This window comes from Myxocyprinus asiaticus, chromosome 25 (genome assembly GCF_019703515.2).
Source record: "Myxocyprinus asiaticus isolate MX2 ecotype Aquarium Trade chromosome 25, UBuf_Myxa_2, whole genome shotgun sequence".
In the NCBI taxonomy this organism is placed as follows: domain Eukaryota; kingdom Metazoa; phylum Chordata; class Actinopteri; order Cypriniformes; family Catostomidae; genus Myxocyprinus; species Myxocyprinus asiaticus.
In genome coordinates, this window is record NC_059368.1 from 7,384,162 (window position 1) to 7,400,219 (window position 16,058).

The 16,058-nt window shown below is 38.6% G+C and overlaps 1 protein-coding gene across 16 annotated transcripts in view; it reads right to left on the minus strand.

Moving 5' to 3' along the window:
* Window positions 1-16,058, minus strand: part of LOC127415974 (afadin-like) — a 180,254-nt gene that overhangs the window by 67,715 nt on the left and 96,481 nt on the right. For 6 of the 16 annotated variants that reach the window (XM_051655039.1, XM_051655048.1, XM_051655041.1 and 3 more), the window contains exons 9-15: window positions 15,582-15,623; window positions 14,113-14,207; window positions 11,709-11,962; window positions 7,718-7,790; window positions 7,522-7,628; window positions 4,434-4,489; window positions 3,242-3,447 (exon numbers count right to left, since the gene is read on the minus strand). In XM_051655039.1, the coding sequence (XP_051510999.1) occupies window positions 3,242-3,447; window positions 4,434-4,489; window positions 7,522-7,628; window positions 7,718-7,790; window positions 11,709-11,962; window positions 14,113-14,207; window positions 15,582-15,623 (833 nt within the window). The remainder of the gene's footprint in view (window positions 1-3,241; window positions 3,448-4,433; window positions 4,490-7,521; window positions 7,629-7,717; window positions 7,791-11,708; window positions 11,963-14,112; window positions 14,208-15,581; window positions 15,624-16,058) is intronic. The other 10 variants (XM_051655050.1, XM_051655040.1, XM_051655049.1 and 7 more) reach the window with 3 other exon arrangements.

The window sequence follows — 16,058 nt, forward strand, 5'->3', positions numbered from 1 at the left end:
CTTCTTTTTGACTGATTCATTAGAAGGACTGATTGAGATTCATTCTTTCATGAACTGGACTATGTACTTGTCACAGTATGTTTGTTTTTGCGCGCGGCCAGCAATGCAATAAAGAGATGTGTTGTCTTTGTATTATTTTCACATGCCAGATTTGAAATTGAGCACTGAAATATAGTAAAAAATTAAAATAAAAAAATTGGTAATTGTCCAAACAAAATTTATTTTAAAGGGATAGTTCACCTAAAAATGAAAATTCTCTCATTATTTACTCACCCTCATCAAGTCAAATTTATTTGTATAGCGCTTTTCACAACAGGCGTTGTTTCACAGCAGCTGTACATGAAATTATGCTATAACAGAAAATGAATGAATATAATGCCAATATTAGTTATTTATGTTTAGAACTATTAGTGGTTAAGATTATTAAACTAATTAAGTGTTGTGGGTCAATGATTAAACAAAATGATTTATATGAACTTTAAGTTTTAAAGTCCTTGAAGTCATCCCGGATTAACTGAGGAAATACACATAGATGCATTGTCCTTTGATTTTGGCTGATGAAGGCTTTTGCTAGTGGTTAATTCATTTTCTATGTAGTTTAAGAGAGTGTTGTTCCTCCTTTGACCAAGTTGATATAGATATCATTCAGTGAGGAGCATCACAGTCTGGTTGGAAGCTTACGGCAGGTAATTTTGGTGAACTCCATCCTGAGTCCATGCATCAGACAGTGGCTCATGGAGAATCCCATGTCTTTGAGTTTGCATCAATTAATTCACTGTGAAGTCTGTCTTAGTAGACTCTCATGCCATCCCAGATGTGTATGACTTACTTTCTTCTGTAGAACACACATTTTTAGAAGAATACCTCAGCTCTGTAGGTCCATACAACGCAAGTGAATGGTGACCAGAATTTATAAGGTCCAAAAATCATGTAAGGCAGCATAAAAGTAATCCATACGACTCCAGTGGTTAAATCCTTGTCTTCAAAGCGATATACTAGGTGTGGGTGAGAAACAGATAAATATTTAAGTCCTTTTTAACCATCAATCTCCACTTTCACATTTACATTCTTCTTCTGTTTTTGGCAATTTGCATTCATTGTGCATATCGTCACCTACTGGTCGGAGCTGGTCAAAGGTAAAGATTTAAAGGAAAAAAGGACTTAAATATTGATCTGTTTCTCACCTACACTTATCACAGCTCTTCAGATGATATGAGTTAAACCAATGAAGTCACATGGATTACTTTTATTCCGCCTTTGTGATTTATGAAGATTCAAATTTCTGGCCACCATTCACTTGTAATGTCAGGACCCACAGTGCTGAGATATTCTTCAAAAAAATCTTCATTTGTGTTCTGCAGAAGAAAAAAATTAATCTGGTATGACATGAGGGTGAGTAAATGATGAGATAGTCATTTTTGGATGAACTAACCCTTTAACATCCTTATGTTTTTCTGCTTCAAATGGAGAACTCCAAGGTTTTGGCTGAACAAATTTGAGGTGAAAAATAAAAAAAAATTCCCCAAAACACAGACAATTACCATAAAATGGATTATGATTTTAATGCTGGTTCTTTCAGATATTGGGACAAGAGCTTTTTTTAATAATGAGTTTTTTGGGTTTTTTTTATAATGTTGAGGAGGAATGTCCGATGAGGAGTCTTTTTGTACTGAGATAAAAGAAAGGGGGCATAACCCCAATTTGACAGACCCTGATGATTGACAACGTGAATATTCCCCCATATTCTTCATATTATTTCCTGAAAATTCTCCACTGTCCTATAATTACAAGGCTATAAGCAATATATGTAAATATATTTAAAAATATTTGAAAAAACAAAACAAAACCAAGAATATGCTTATGTAAAATGAAATTACGACTATTTTGGATGCAAGAAACTGAGTAACAAATGTATATAAAAAAAATAAAAAATAAAAATAAAAAATACTACTAATCAAAATATAATAATAAAAAGGGGTAGATTCAGGCCCTTTCAAACTCCTGAAGCACCAAAAACACTAGATATTAATAAATAAACAAAATACAAAAGAAAAAAATAGCAAGTGTCCTAGGGAAAATTAGAGAAACACTAATTTTCCATTTTAAAATGAAGAACAGCTTTGAAACCAGGCCTTAAAAATCTGTTCCCTCCATAATACATTTCATAATCTAAGGTTTGGGACTCAAAACTGTGAGCACCGGATCATATGAAAGACAGTCTGTAAACCTCATGCCTCAGGATGAAAACTAATCTGAGATGCTGAACTTCATCTAAACTCTTGTTACCAGGGGTCAGGAAAAGGCAGATGTATTAAACTTCGCTATTTGCGTTTGATCATTGTTGTTAGCATATGAGATACAGCTTTGAACACCTGGGTGGGCCTCTCAAAGAACCGCACGACCTGACCAATGAGAAAGGTAAATAAACCAAGAGCATTTTGGCCTCATTTGTGAACTGTAAGGCTGTCAAACCAAACGCTGCTGTGAAAACACTGTGCATGAATCAGGTAAAACAAGGTACAGATATACACACAAACGCTGAGTGCAGTAATTTACACACTGTTTGCTGAGACAATGACCTGAATTGATGAAAGCAGAGTGAAAAGAGCATTAATGCTACAACTACACAAGCATGTATAATGTTTACTACAAGGACAGTTACATCTACATTAGTTACAGAGACAACAGGTAAAAATAAAATACTTTTATTAGCTCCCAAACTTAACAACAATCAAGCCCATTTCACGCATCCTGCGTCTACGATGAGTGACTGTTGCATTTTTATGTGAGTGTACATCTTTTTAAACATGTTTCAAAAATACTCTTTAAAATGCAGTTTTACCATAATATTCATTTCTGTTCAAAAAGTTTAGCAGTTAGCAAAAAAATCACTTAGTGCACCTTCAACGCTCTCATACTTGCAAGTTACGAGAGAAGGAAGAATTGTAAAACTTTAGGAAACCTAATGGCCATATTAAAAGCAAATTAGATGACTCATGATGACCATTTCAAAGTTTATACAAGGAAATTCTCAATGATGTAACCAGAAATTACTTATTGTATTTTCTGTATAGTGCTGCAGTTCTGTTACACAGCAGAATGCAGTCAGTGTGAAAGCTCAGCTACAACATTCACACCGTGCATACACAGTATGTTTGAAACAGGCCACAGGCATCAGACGAAGACAGGGAGGTGCTAATTCTAATTCTAGGAAGAATCGAAGTAAACAGCGGACACTCACCTGGATAACTCCTTCCATCATGCTCACCATCTTGTTGACGATGGCAATGACCTTGTGCGTGCGCTCTGAGGGGCTGATGTCGGGTCGGTACTGACTGGACATGACGTAACGGCAGGTCATGTACAGCACATAGGTGGGGGACAGTTTGAAGTGCACTGTGGAGCTGTTGGTGTAGTTTATGATGGCGGACAGGAAGGCATCCTCGGCTGCAAGAGAGAATCATGGGATAGAGGATTGTTGGGACTGATTTAGTTACTTGTTATTACATAAACATTCTTGTTATTACATTTAAAACCCATTTGAGAGAGAGAGTTGGTCAGAGGTCAGAGAGAGAGAGAGAGAGAGAGAGAGAGAGAGAGAGAGAGAGAGAGAGAGAGAGAGAGAGAGAGAGAGAGAGAGAGAGAGAGAGAGAGAGAGAGAGAGAGAGAGAGAGAGGAAAACAGTCATGGCAAAATAATTCTGGGGCTGATTTTCACAAAACCCATTAAGAAAATGTCCGGGGCATATTTAACTCCAAATCAATATGGAGAAAAAAACATTCTGTGGGAAAAACATAATTTGTACTTTTTTTTTTTTTTTTTTGGAATAAAACAGAACACAGACATTTTCTGTGAAAAGTGCCATACAAGTAAAAATTACTTGACTCTAAATTATCTAAGGAGTCATAATGATCTTCAAAATTATAAATTCATACAGTTTTTTCGATGCAATCTTGCGGGATGAAACTCACTCCTGTCACCTTGTGTTATGGTACAACAATTGTACCCTATTCTATTGCCCCAAATTACTTAATTATGGATGATTATTTACTGAAACTCCCAATAATTGAAAATGAATACATGAAAAGCACTGACCAAACTAGTGTTCAACTAGTCAATACTTTCCAAGCACTGATTTATGACGTGGCAAACCAATAGTGATTTCTATAATTAGCTGTGTGTTTTGCTGTATAACAGGAAAGACAATAAAAAAAATGCAAGTATGCATCAAAAAGCTCAAGTGAAAACACAAGTTTGCAGACAAGTTTTCTCACAAATCACACAAGAGAAAAAACATAGAAGCTGAAAGTTAAAAAGCCACCACACAGTAGACACTGCACATGACCTATGACCCAGTTAATATCCGATTGCATGAACTTAACGAAACCAGCACAAATTAATACGTTTTGCAGAGGGACAGATGTGGCACTCACAGTTTTCCCTGAACTCGATGCTCACCGGCAACGTGAGCTCGGGTCCATCCTGGGACCTGTGTGGAGAGAATTGATGCTCGATGAACCAGTTAGAATAGGACAGATTGACACCACTATCTACAGACGCCCACCGCTCCAGAGACCCTGCTCCTGTCCTGCCGTACAACATCCTGCCAGACACACCAAACTGTGCTGTGCGTGTATGAGTGAATGTGTGCTATGGATTATTGATGAAGAGACTGAAGGCAGGTGAGCAGCAGGCTCTGGTATCTCAGGTTCACATTACAAATAGAGACCTACTCCCTGCACTGACTCCATAGAGACCCTCATCTACGGACAGCTGATGTACTCAAAACCAGCCATTATTGAAGAAAGAATACAGTAAACCAGGTGTTGACTAAATGTGTAATATAATTGACCTATGGTACACTGGATTGGCAGACTTTTTCACATTTTTTGCACTTACTGTGGTGGAAAATCTGCAGAATTTCGTGAAATGGACTTAATGACAACATGGTATCACAATTTAGCCTACATACTTCTTAAAGGAAGAGTTCTCCATTTATTCACCCTCATGTCGTTTCATATCTGTGTCTTTCTTCTGCAGAACACTAAAAGACGAATGTTAAAAGACCTTCACTAATTTCAATACAATGGCAGTTGACAGTGACTCACTTTAAAGCTTAAAAAGGGACCCAAAAGTGTCAAAAGCAGTCCATGCGACTCATGCATTACATTTCAAGTCTTCTGATGGCGTACAAAAGGTTTTGATGAGAATCGAGCCGAGATTATACTACAAAAATCTTGACTTCCGCCATAGCTCTCCTTTTTACATTTGTGGGTGAAAAGTGAACACACTGCTTTCACAGTCAAATTAAAAAAAAAGGAAAAATTACTTACATTTCAGATTGTTTCTGTTATATGCCTTCAGAAGACTTGGAATATGACACGCAAGTAGCATGGACTAATTTTATGACACTTTGGGGTCGTTCTTTTGAGCTTTAATGTGAGTCACTATCCACATGCCATTGTACTGTACTCACTATTAGTGAACGGGATATCCTTTAAAATTTCTCCTTTTGTGTTCAAGAATATCAGAGGTTGTTTCTTTTGACAAAAAAATAAAATAAATATCGAACAAATATTGTTGTCAGACGGGCTGGTTTGAGTATTTCTGTAACTGCTGATCTGGGATTTTCACACACAACAGTCTCTAGAATTTACTCCGAATGGTGCCAAAAACAAAAAACATCCAGTGAGCAGCAGTCCTGTAGACGGAAATGCCTTGTTGATGAGAGAGGTCAACAGAGAATGGCCAGACTGGTTCGAACTGACAAAGTCTATGGTAACTCAGATAACCGCTCTGTACAATTGTGGTGAGAAGAATATAATTTCAGAATGCTATTCTGAGATGCGGTTTGGCGCTGTTTTGGCGGCACAAGGGGGACATACGCAATATTAGGCAGGTGTTTTTTTTGTTTGTTTTTTTGGCAGGTGGTTTTAATGTTGTGGCTGATCTGTGTATATACTGTGTATATATATATATATATATATATATATATATATATATATATATATATATATATATATATATAATTTATTTTAGGGTTGCTCTGATACCAAAATGTTGGCTTCGGTACGATACCAGCCCTGGTACCTTGGTATCGATACTAAATCGATACTATAATCAACAAATAAACTGCCTCAGATTTTTGATGAAATTACACAGAAAATGACTTTATTAAAAGAACTGCATAAAGTCTTACAGATACAAATTATGCATTTTCCAAGTTTTTCTGGATTCCATGTTAAAAGTTTTAATTAAATGTTATGATCAAAATTGATACATACAGTTTTAATCAAATAAAAATATAATTATTTTTTGGTTTACAAAAAATTGCAATTTTATTTTTGGTAAAATAGAATGCTACACAACAGAGCTTCACGGTATTAATGAAAACATTAATGAAAAAAACAAAACAATCTGATTACCTGTGGCACAAGGCTGCTTGCATTTGTGATATTGCTTACAGATAATGATAATAATGATAATAATTATAATAATAATAATACAACCATTTAATACTACAAAATTGTTATTATGAGTATTATTGCTACTTTCTGAATATTAAATTTTTATACAGTAGTTATATTTTTCTGTCTTCAATTTCATGCATCCATTTGAATAGAGCTTTCATTTTAGCGGGACTTTTATTTTGACAGACCTTTGAGTTCTTCCTGTTTTTACGGGTTAGTTATATCAAGCTTCCCATTAATGCTGGGGTACTCCCGACAAGACTCTCAAGCTGAAATCTCCGAGGTGCACCGGTGGAGTTCATTTAAGTGTCAACAGCGGTTTATACTCTAAACACACTGCATGAAAACTAAGCACCAGCAGTGTGTTGCGTTTGGTGAGTGTGTGGGAATCATATGACAGAGCAGAGCGGCACCTCTTGTTCATTCTGTAGCACGCAGCGTATGTGACTGTACATTATTTAATTAAATTACATCCTTCTGCTGTTTAAAGATCACACTTGGCCATATCCATAAATTTTTATTTTTATTTTCAAATTGTAATTGATTTAATCTCAAAACTGTCACATCTCATTTAATTTTGCTAATGACAGCATACTTTAATTAAATTAGCAACAAGATGGTATTGTACCGTTTTAAATTTTTTTGGAATCGTGATACTTCATTAGTACTGGTAAAATGTGCAACCCTAATATATATATATATATATATATATATATATATATATATATATATTTCAACCTCATGTTGAAAAAAAGTTTTTTTCATTATCTTTCATCAAAAGGCTGCATGGGTGGGGAAAAATTATTTCATCCAAAACATCCAACGAAATCCTTATGGATAAAATCTAATTTTGCCCTTTTAATTTGACAAAACTTCACATAACATTTACAAAATTAAACGGAGCTGAGTGGATCTAATACATACTTATTGGTATCTGAAACCATTATCAAATATATGAAAAAAATATACTGTAAATGCTAGCATTTGAATTCTGTGGGTGCAGATTCCATGCAAGTCTGATTATGTAACACAGGGCTGGTTGAGTTCTTACCTTCCATCATGTTTGCTGAAGTCTTGCTGTTCTCCTCTGATCATGGGTTTAACCAGGCCTCTTTCACTGCCGTTTCCTGAACGCTCCATCTCCAGCTTCCCTGAGCTCTGAAACCATCAAATATCCCTCATTTGAGATACATCACAGCGCACACAAACACACACAGAGATCTGAAAGAGCCAGGCAGATATGACACCTTGCTTGTAGGGAGTGCAGAGCCACTATGAATGTCTCCATGAAGGTCAAAGGTCGTTTCTGGGATGCTGCTGCTGACAAAATGAAAGACAAAAAAAGAGGGGGGAAAAGCAGGTAAAAAGATTAGACTCAGCGACTCCACTGGAAAAACCAGTCATTACAGCAAATGACACATAGTAAACATTCTCCATGGCAACATTATTTAAACAATCGGAGACAAACACGCAGCATTTGACCACCTGCACACCTATAATATCTGATTACATTACAACTGAGCTACATAGAAAGTCAAACAAAAACAGCGTCCCACAGCCGGATACATGCACACATTGACGCACACGCAGCCAGGAAGCTGTGAAGACAACCAACTAGTGTGCCGGACTCAAACCAGCCCATCTGGCACCAACAATCATGCCACGGTCCAAATCACTGAGATCACATTTTTTCACCATTCAGATGGTTGATGTTAACATTAACTGAAGCTCCTGACCCATATCTGCATGATTTTATACACTGCACTGCAACATCTAGTTTTAAGAAAAGTGGTACGGCAATACAGAACATTAAATTGATTTTATTATTATTATCATGAAAATGCATGACTCCTATCTAGCCCACATTCTTTGCTGCTCTATAATATTTCAAAAACATAAAACCAGAGAAATCAGATGTTGAAGGCCTGAGACCTCATCTGACCCACTCATGACTCCACTGTCTGTCTCCTATCTGCAAGCCTCACTGTCCTGGAATGAGCACAGCTGTAATCCTGAACAACATCAGATTAGCGATTTCTACTTACAACCACAAGCACGTGACCTAAAAGATGACATGTTTTTAAATCAAATTAATGCAGAAAATGAACCTAATTAGTGTGCCTCTGAAAGGACGGGGGCAGTACGGACAAATGTCCTGAAATGTCCTGTAATGACCGCAGACTGAATTGCATTACATTCATATGCTCTCCAACATGACATGCATGAGATACACACACCATAAACAGCTTCCTGGAGATGTTGCTTCAATGTATCCACATAATTTTCCTTCCTCATGATGCCATCTATTTTGTGAAGTGCACCAGTCCCTCCTGCAGCAAAGCACCCCCACAACATGATGCTGCCACCCCCTTGCTTCACGGTTGGGATGGTGTTCTTCGGCTTGCATGCCTCACCCTTTTTCCTCCAAACATAAATATGGTCATTATGGCCAAACAGTTAAATTTTTGTTTCATCAGACCAGAGGACATTTCTCCAAAAATGAAGATTTTGTCCCCATGTGCACTTGCAAACTGTAGTCTGGATTTTTTATGGTGGTTTTGGAGCAGTGGCTTCTTCCTTGCTGAGCAGTCTTTCAGGTTATGTCGATATAGGACTCGTTTTACTGTGAATATAGATACTTGTCCACTTGTTTCCTCCAGCATCTTCACAAAGTCCTTTGCTGTTGTTCTGGGATTGAATTGCACTTTTTGCACCAAACTACGTTCATCTCTAGGAGACAGAATGCATCTCCTTCCTGAGCTGTATGATGGCTGCATGGTCCCATTGTGTGTATACTTGTGTACTATTGTTTGCACAGATGAACGTGGTACCTTCAGGCATTTGGAAATTGCTCCCAAGGATGAACCAGACATGTGGAGGTCCACAATATTTTCATTTTGATTTTTCTTTTGATTTCCATGATGTCAAGCAAAGAGGCACCGAGTTTGAAGGTAGGCCTTAAAATACATCCATAGGTACACCTCCAATTGACTCCAATTAGCCTATTAGAAGCTAATTGGCTAATTGCCTAAAGGCTTGACATAATTTTCTGGAATTTTCCAAGCTGCTTAAAGGCACAGTTAACTTAGTGTATGTAAACTTCTGACCCACTGGAATTGTAATATAGTCAATTAAATGTGAAACAATCTGTCTGTAAACAATTGTTGGAAAAATTACTCGTGTCATGCACAAAGTAGATGTCCTAAACGACTTGCCAAAACTATAGTTTGCTAATATTTAATCTGTGGAGTTTCGACTTCAACCTAAGTGTTTGTAAACTTTTGACTTCAACTGTACATGTGATATCTAAAAAAACTGTGTTTTTCAGTTTATAAAACTGAAATGTGTAAATCGCCATTGGAAGCTTATAACAACAAAACTTTCAAACTTAAAACATTAAAAGTTAGCCCAAGTAAAACATGCAATAACGGGCTTATAATCAAAGCAAAGTTTGTTAGGTAATAATCCAAGTACAAGAAATCTTCATGGCAACCAGATCAAGCGAGGGTAGCATCTCAATTGCAGAAAACACGTGGAAAATGTGGATCCACTCACCAGGACAACTCTGCACTCCTATCTTCCTTGCATGATAATGTTGTATAGTGGACTGCGATGAAGCGTGCGTGTGTGTTTGTGGGAGCGTCACTACTCTCCACCCTGTCTCTAAAACACACTGCCAGTGTTTCTGCAATGACACAGTGACACACCCCTCTCCATCCCACACCGATCAGATTATAGTGTTTCTTCGCCTGTGGCTGACATAACCCGCCATTCACCCTCTCCTGTCACTATTCCAGCATTTCTCAGAGTAAAGGCTGCGTTTAAAGACGCCCACTAGAAATCATCCGGGACAGGCACTGCTGAGGCACACATGCCTGCAAAACCTGCGAGATTGCTGTTGCCATAGCAGCAGAACATCCCACAACACAACTCAGAGCTTGTTCAGATTACCGAGTGATTTACAGATATACACATCTGTAGCAGGGTTTAAAATTGGCAAGGAGGCCGAAGGAATTGGCTGAACAGTCAAAATAATGTTTAACGAAAACGTAAAAAGACACAAAGACACGGCAGATGCGTGTGGCTCTCTCTCTCCCGAACTGCCACATCCGGCTCGGCCTTATCCCTCTCCTCAGCTGATTAGCCCAATTGGGCCCCGCCCTCCTCCTCATCACACTCCTCCCTCCTTTGCCTCAGGCCGAGGAACCCCCGCATGACATACATCCCCTTCCGAGGAGAGAGTGTTGCCCTTCCTGCCTTTCGAGATCTGGGAGAGAGACGAGGGGAGGGAAAAGAGGAGATGGAAAGGGCAAGGCGGAGCGACAGTGAGAGAGAGAGAGAGAGAGAGAAAAAAAATTGCTCGCCGGATCCCAGACACGCCGTCGCCTGATCCTCAACCACTCCTCCACCCTCTGGTGGACTACAGCCGCTCCTCCCCGGGCGGATCAGAGCGAGTCCTCTGACCCCTGGTGGATGGAACGCCCCTCCATGTTCTGACGGCTGATTCCTCCGCATCCAGCAGCGACTCCCCCGGCGGACGGCCACGGCTGCTCCTTTGGGCGGACGGCAGTGCCGATGACTCAACGACAGCGCACCCCTCCTCCTTTCCGGGTTTCGGCACAAATGTAGAGGTTTAAAATGGACAAGGAGGGAGGCGCGAACCGGCTGAACAGTCAAAATAATGTTTAATAAAAACTTAAAAAGACACAAACATAAACACACACGGCAGCTGCATGTGGCTCTCTCTCTCCCTAACTGCCGCCTCTGGCTCGGCCATACCGCCTTTCCTCAGTTGATTAGCCCGATTGGGGGCCGGCCGTGCACACTCATGGCCCGGCCCGGCCCCGCCCTCCTCCTCGTCACAACATCATAAACACAGAGTCAGAGACAGGAGTTCACACATAAGCAGTTGCATGAGGAGGACACTTAAAAATGTAGATACTGCCATCTAATGGCTACATAAGTGCAAAGCATCCAATGAGCAACAGTGCCACATTAAAGTAGCCTTATACACTTTAGTAGCTTTTTATTTTGAGGTCCTTTGAGGAGTCATTGCACTCTACTTACTACTATATGATTCTCCACGTCTGTTGATCATTTTAACAAAACTTCTCTCACCTCTATTTTACTTGCACCTTCTCAATTCAATTTAACGTAATTCTAATCAGGTTGTATATGTTGATTGATATATGATTCAAATAGTTTAAATTGTGTTTACATACAAGGAACACAACTCACCCTGATTTGTTTCTGCCCTTCATCATGGGCCCCAGGTCTCTCTTGGACATGCTGTGGTCATAGCTGGGGTCCACAAATTTGAAGACGTGAGTGGCCCCAAACTGGACGGTCACACCGCTGCGCAGAATAGTAGTTTCGGAGATTCGCTGTCCATCCACAAAGGTCTCAGCGTCTAAACTGACCGGGGTCACAGTCACAAGCCCATCCGCATGCATCAGGTCACAGTGGTGAGGAAGAATTCCAGGCCCAAACAGCTAAAGTGCAGCAAAATTTAGTTTAAACATTTATGGAATTATTAACATTGTGAATAGAAATTAGAAATCCATTCATTCCATTATTCATTATAACAATGACATAATAATGTGAAAAATTACTATTACAATTTGAAACTACTTAAACTACTTCAAAGAGTTCTCATCAAAAAATCCTCTACGTGCAGCAATGACAGCTTTGTAGATCCTTGCCATTCTAGCTGTCAGTTTGTCCAGATGCTCAGTTGACATTTCACCCCACGCTTCCTGTAGCACTTGCCATAGATGTGGCTGTCTTGTCGGGCACTTCTCACGCACTTTACAGTCTAGCTGATCCCACAAATGCTCAATGGGGTTAAGATCCATAACACTCTTTTCCAATTATCTGTTGTCCAATGTCTGTGTTTCTTTGCCCACTCTAACCTTTTCTTTTTGTTTTTCTGTTTCAAAAGTGGCTTTTTCTTTGCAATTCTTCCCATAAGGCCTGCACCCCTGAGTCTTCTCTTTACTGTTGTACATGAAACTGGTGTTGAGCGGGTAGAATTCAATGAAGCTGTCAGCTGAGGACATGTGAGGTGTCTATTTCTCAAACTAGAGACTCTGATGTACTTATCCTCTTGTTTAGTTGAACATCTGGCCTTCCACATCTCTTTCTGTCCTTGTTAGAGCCAGTCGTCCTTTATCTTTGAAGACTGTAGTGTACACCTTTGTATGAAATCTTCAGTTTTTTGGCAATTTCAAGCATTGCATAGCCTTCATTCCTCAAAACAATGATTGACTGATGAGTTTCTAGAGAAAGCTATTTCTTTTTTGCCATTTTTGACCTAATATTGACCTTAAGACATGCCAGTCTATTGCATACTGTGGCAACTCAAAAACAAACACAAAGACAATATTAAGCTTCATTTAAAGAACCAAATAGCTTTCAACTGTGTTTGATACAATGGCAAGTGATTTTCTAGTACCAAATTAGCAATTTAGCATGATTACTCAACTATAAGGTGTTGGAGTGATGGCTGCTGGAAATGGAGCCTGTCTAGATTTGATCAAAAATGACTTCTTTCAAATAATGATGGTGCTGTTTTTTTACATCAGTAATGTCCTGACTATACTTTGTGATCAGTTGAATGCCACTTTGGTGAATTAAAGTACCAATTTCCTTCCGAAACAGCAAAATCTGTACATTATTCCAAACTTTTGGCCGCCAGTGTATATATGTATACATATACATTTGAAGTCAGAAGTTTACATACACTTAGGTTGAAGTAATTAAAACTCATTTTTTAACCACTCCACAGATTTCAGATTAACAAGCTATAGTTTTGGAAAGTCGTTTAGGACATCTACTTTGTGCATGACACGAGTCATTTTTCCAACAGATAGATTGTTTCAATTTTAATTGACTATATCACAATTCCAGTGGGAACATTAAATGTTTAAATGTATTTGGCTAAGGTGTATGTAAACTTCTGACTTCAACTGTATGTATGTATGTGTATATATATATATATATATATATATATATATATCACACACACACACACACACACACACTGTATATGTATATACATATATGCACATATACAAAGATACTGTATATACTGTACCAAGTGCTACGTTGCATGTTTTCTAGGGACAAGTCATCCAACCTGCTAGTCGATTAGAGGTCAGCAAGTTTATATAGATTTTATATAAACATAATATATACAGTATATATTAGTTTTAAAAATGTATGAGGTTGTGCTTCAAATTAACTTATCGTTGGCTATTACAATGTGTCTTGTGCTGTTTTTTAGTGTGTGTGTGTTTTTAGCTTCCCCCAATGAGTGTTGCATTTTTAAAACAGCATGTAAAAGCTATAAATGGAAATTTTTATACGTTTCAAGTTGAAATAATTCCAACTATTAATATATAATCCAACTATTGCGACTCGGTTTCATTCTGTTGCACTCTGTCTAGCTGTTTTTAAATGCAGGAACGAATCTCATGCAAACCACAAACCCAATGTCCAATTGGGGTCAGGTACACCTGGAGAAACCAGCCTAATAATAAAGGGTTTTCTAAAAAACAGATTAAATTAACTAATCGCACAGGCAACCAACAGACTGTTTTTGAAAATATGTAGTTCGGCACATCCCAAGCGTTGCCCTTACCTGGATATTTCCATCTTCACTCCGGTCAGATCCGACCTCAGTAACACTGTGCTGAAGTCGGTAGAGTTTGGGTTTATCCCTGGAGTCCGATCCGTCTGCAGAACAGCCACAGAGCAGTGAGACAAACACACACACACTCACATATTCTTAGTTTTACAAATATAATTCAAACACATGCACTTCGGCACACAATCCATAAAAGTTTGTTTCTGTGCTGTAGTGTTTGACCAAACTATTGCTAATAATTATTAAGAACATTCCTCAATAAGGCACAGTTGATACTGTGTTTTCCTTCTCTTGGAAAGGAAACAATAAATGGAGCTGGCTGAGAAACAATGGCACCTTAGACAGTTTTTCAGGATATTCTGGGTGGTTATAGATGCTGATGCAATGGTTAGAGTAATAGTTTAAAGCTGAGATTAGTGAGATGATTTGGTAATTAGGAGTTACACGCAAATGCAAATCACCAACAGTAAAAGGGGTGTTCCAAGCTTTAATACATCATACACCAAAATATCCTTGTGCTAGAGGTTAAATGACAACTTACTGAAAATGTAGGATTTGCATTCTTTAAGGGATAGTTTACTCGGAAATGAAAATTCTGTTATGATTTACTCACCCTCATTTTTTTCCAAACCCCTTTGACTTCCTGTCTTCCATGGAACACAAATGTATGAACATTCTAAATTCTCTTTTCCATACAAGGAACATCCACCACAACTCTCATGCATGATCACGTATATTAAAATATGGCTTGTCCAGAAGTGTTACGCCAGGTTTGACACCAGTGACACCAAACGGCATTGGTTCTTGCGTGTCATGTAACCGATTATGATGAGCCAACCTTGAAAATGTGGAAATGAGAATTTGAAATTTGAGAGCTGTTGCAGCAGCAAAGATTTTCAGAAAATAACCAACTTTCAGCTACCGTGTGGCTTCAGAAGACTTGGAATACAGAGCGTCAGTCAAATTGACTGCTTTTAAGATACTTTATTGTGCTTATGTTATTTTTAGAGCTAGACAGATCCAATCTCCAAGCACTTTCATTGTTAGTGAAAGAGCAGTGCTAACATTCTGCTGAACTTCTCTTTTTGTGTTCCACAGAAGAAAGAGAAACATTTGGTTTGAAATTACATGATGGTGAGTAAATGATGACAGAATTTTCATTTTTGGGTGAATTATCCCTTTAAGGAAAGTTAAAATATTGCTATAAATAAATGACAATAACAGTTTTAAGAGCTGGGAACTTTGTACCAGCACACAGAACAATGCACTATAAAACTAAATGCCTGACCAGAAAATCCCACAATCTCTAGTGTCAACAACCTGACCATATAAATCCACGTTACATTTGGGGCATACAAAAAAACCCTAATAAGTCATATTTTGACTTGCAGTAATGTTTGTGAGAGAGGCATTCTAGAGCTGGGGGAGGGATGGTACAGTAAGTGCAGACAAGTGTGTGTTACCTTCATGGTGGCGGTAGTAGTAGGCATAGTGACTCCCTCTCCCTAGGACGGGATGCATGCAGGGGAGCCAGGAGCAGAGAGAGCGTGGGACACAGCCATACACACCAACAACACGCCAGAGAGAGAGGGATAGAGGGAGAGAGAGAGACAGAAAGAGGAACCCACAGAGTACCAAACGCAGCAAGAAAAAGAAAAAAGCGCCATAAGCAAGTGGTAAGTTCGTCAGCTCTCACACATACCACAGATGAGTGCATACATGTCAATTCAAACCTATTTTCCAAGACCCAAAATGAATCCCCAGAACCCTCATGACTAACAGAGTCTACACTGGACACAAGGGACAAAACTAAATTGCTCCCAGTTAAGGCTTGGAAATTTAACAGGTTAATTTCTGCGATTAACGCGTCAAAAAAGAAATTTACGCAATTAATGCATCACTTTATGAACATTTACTAGCCTTTTTCCTCACTTCCTGTG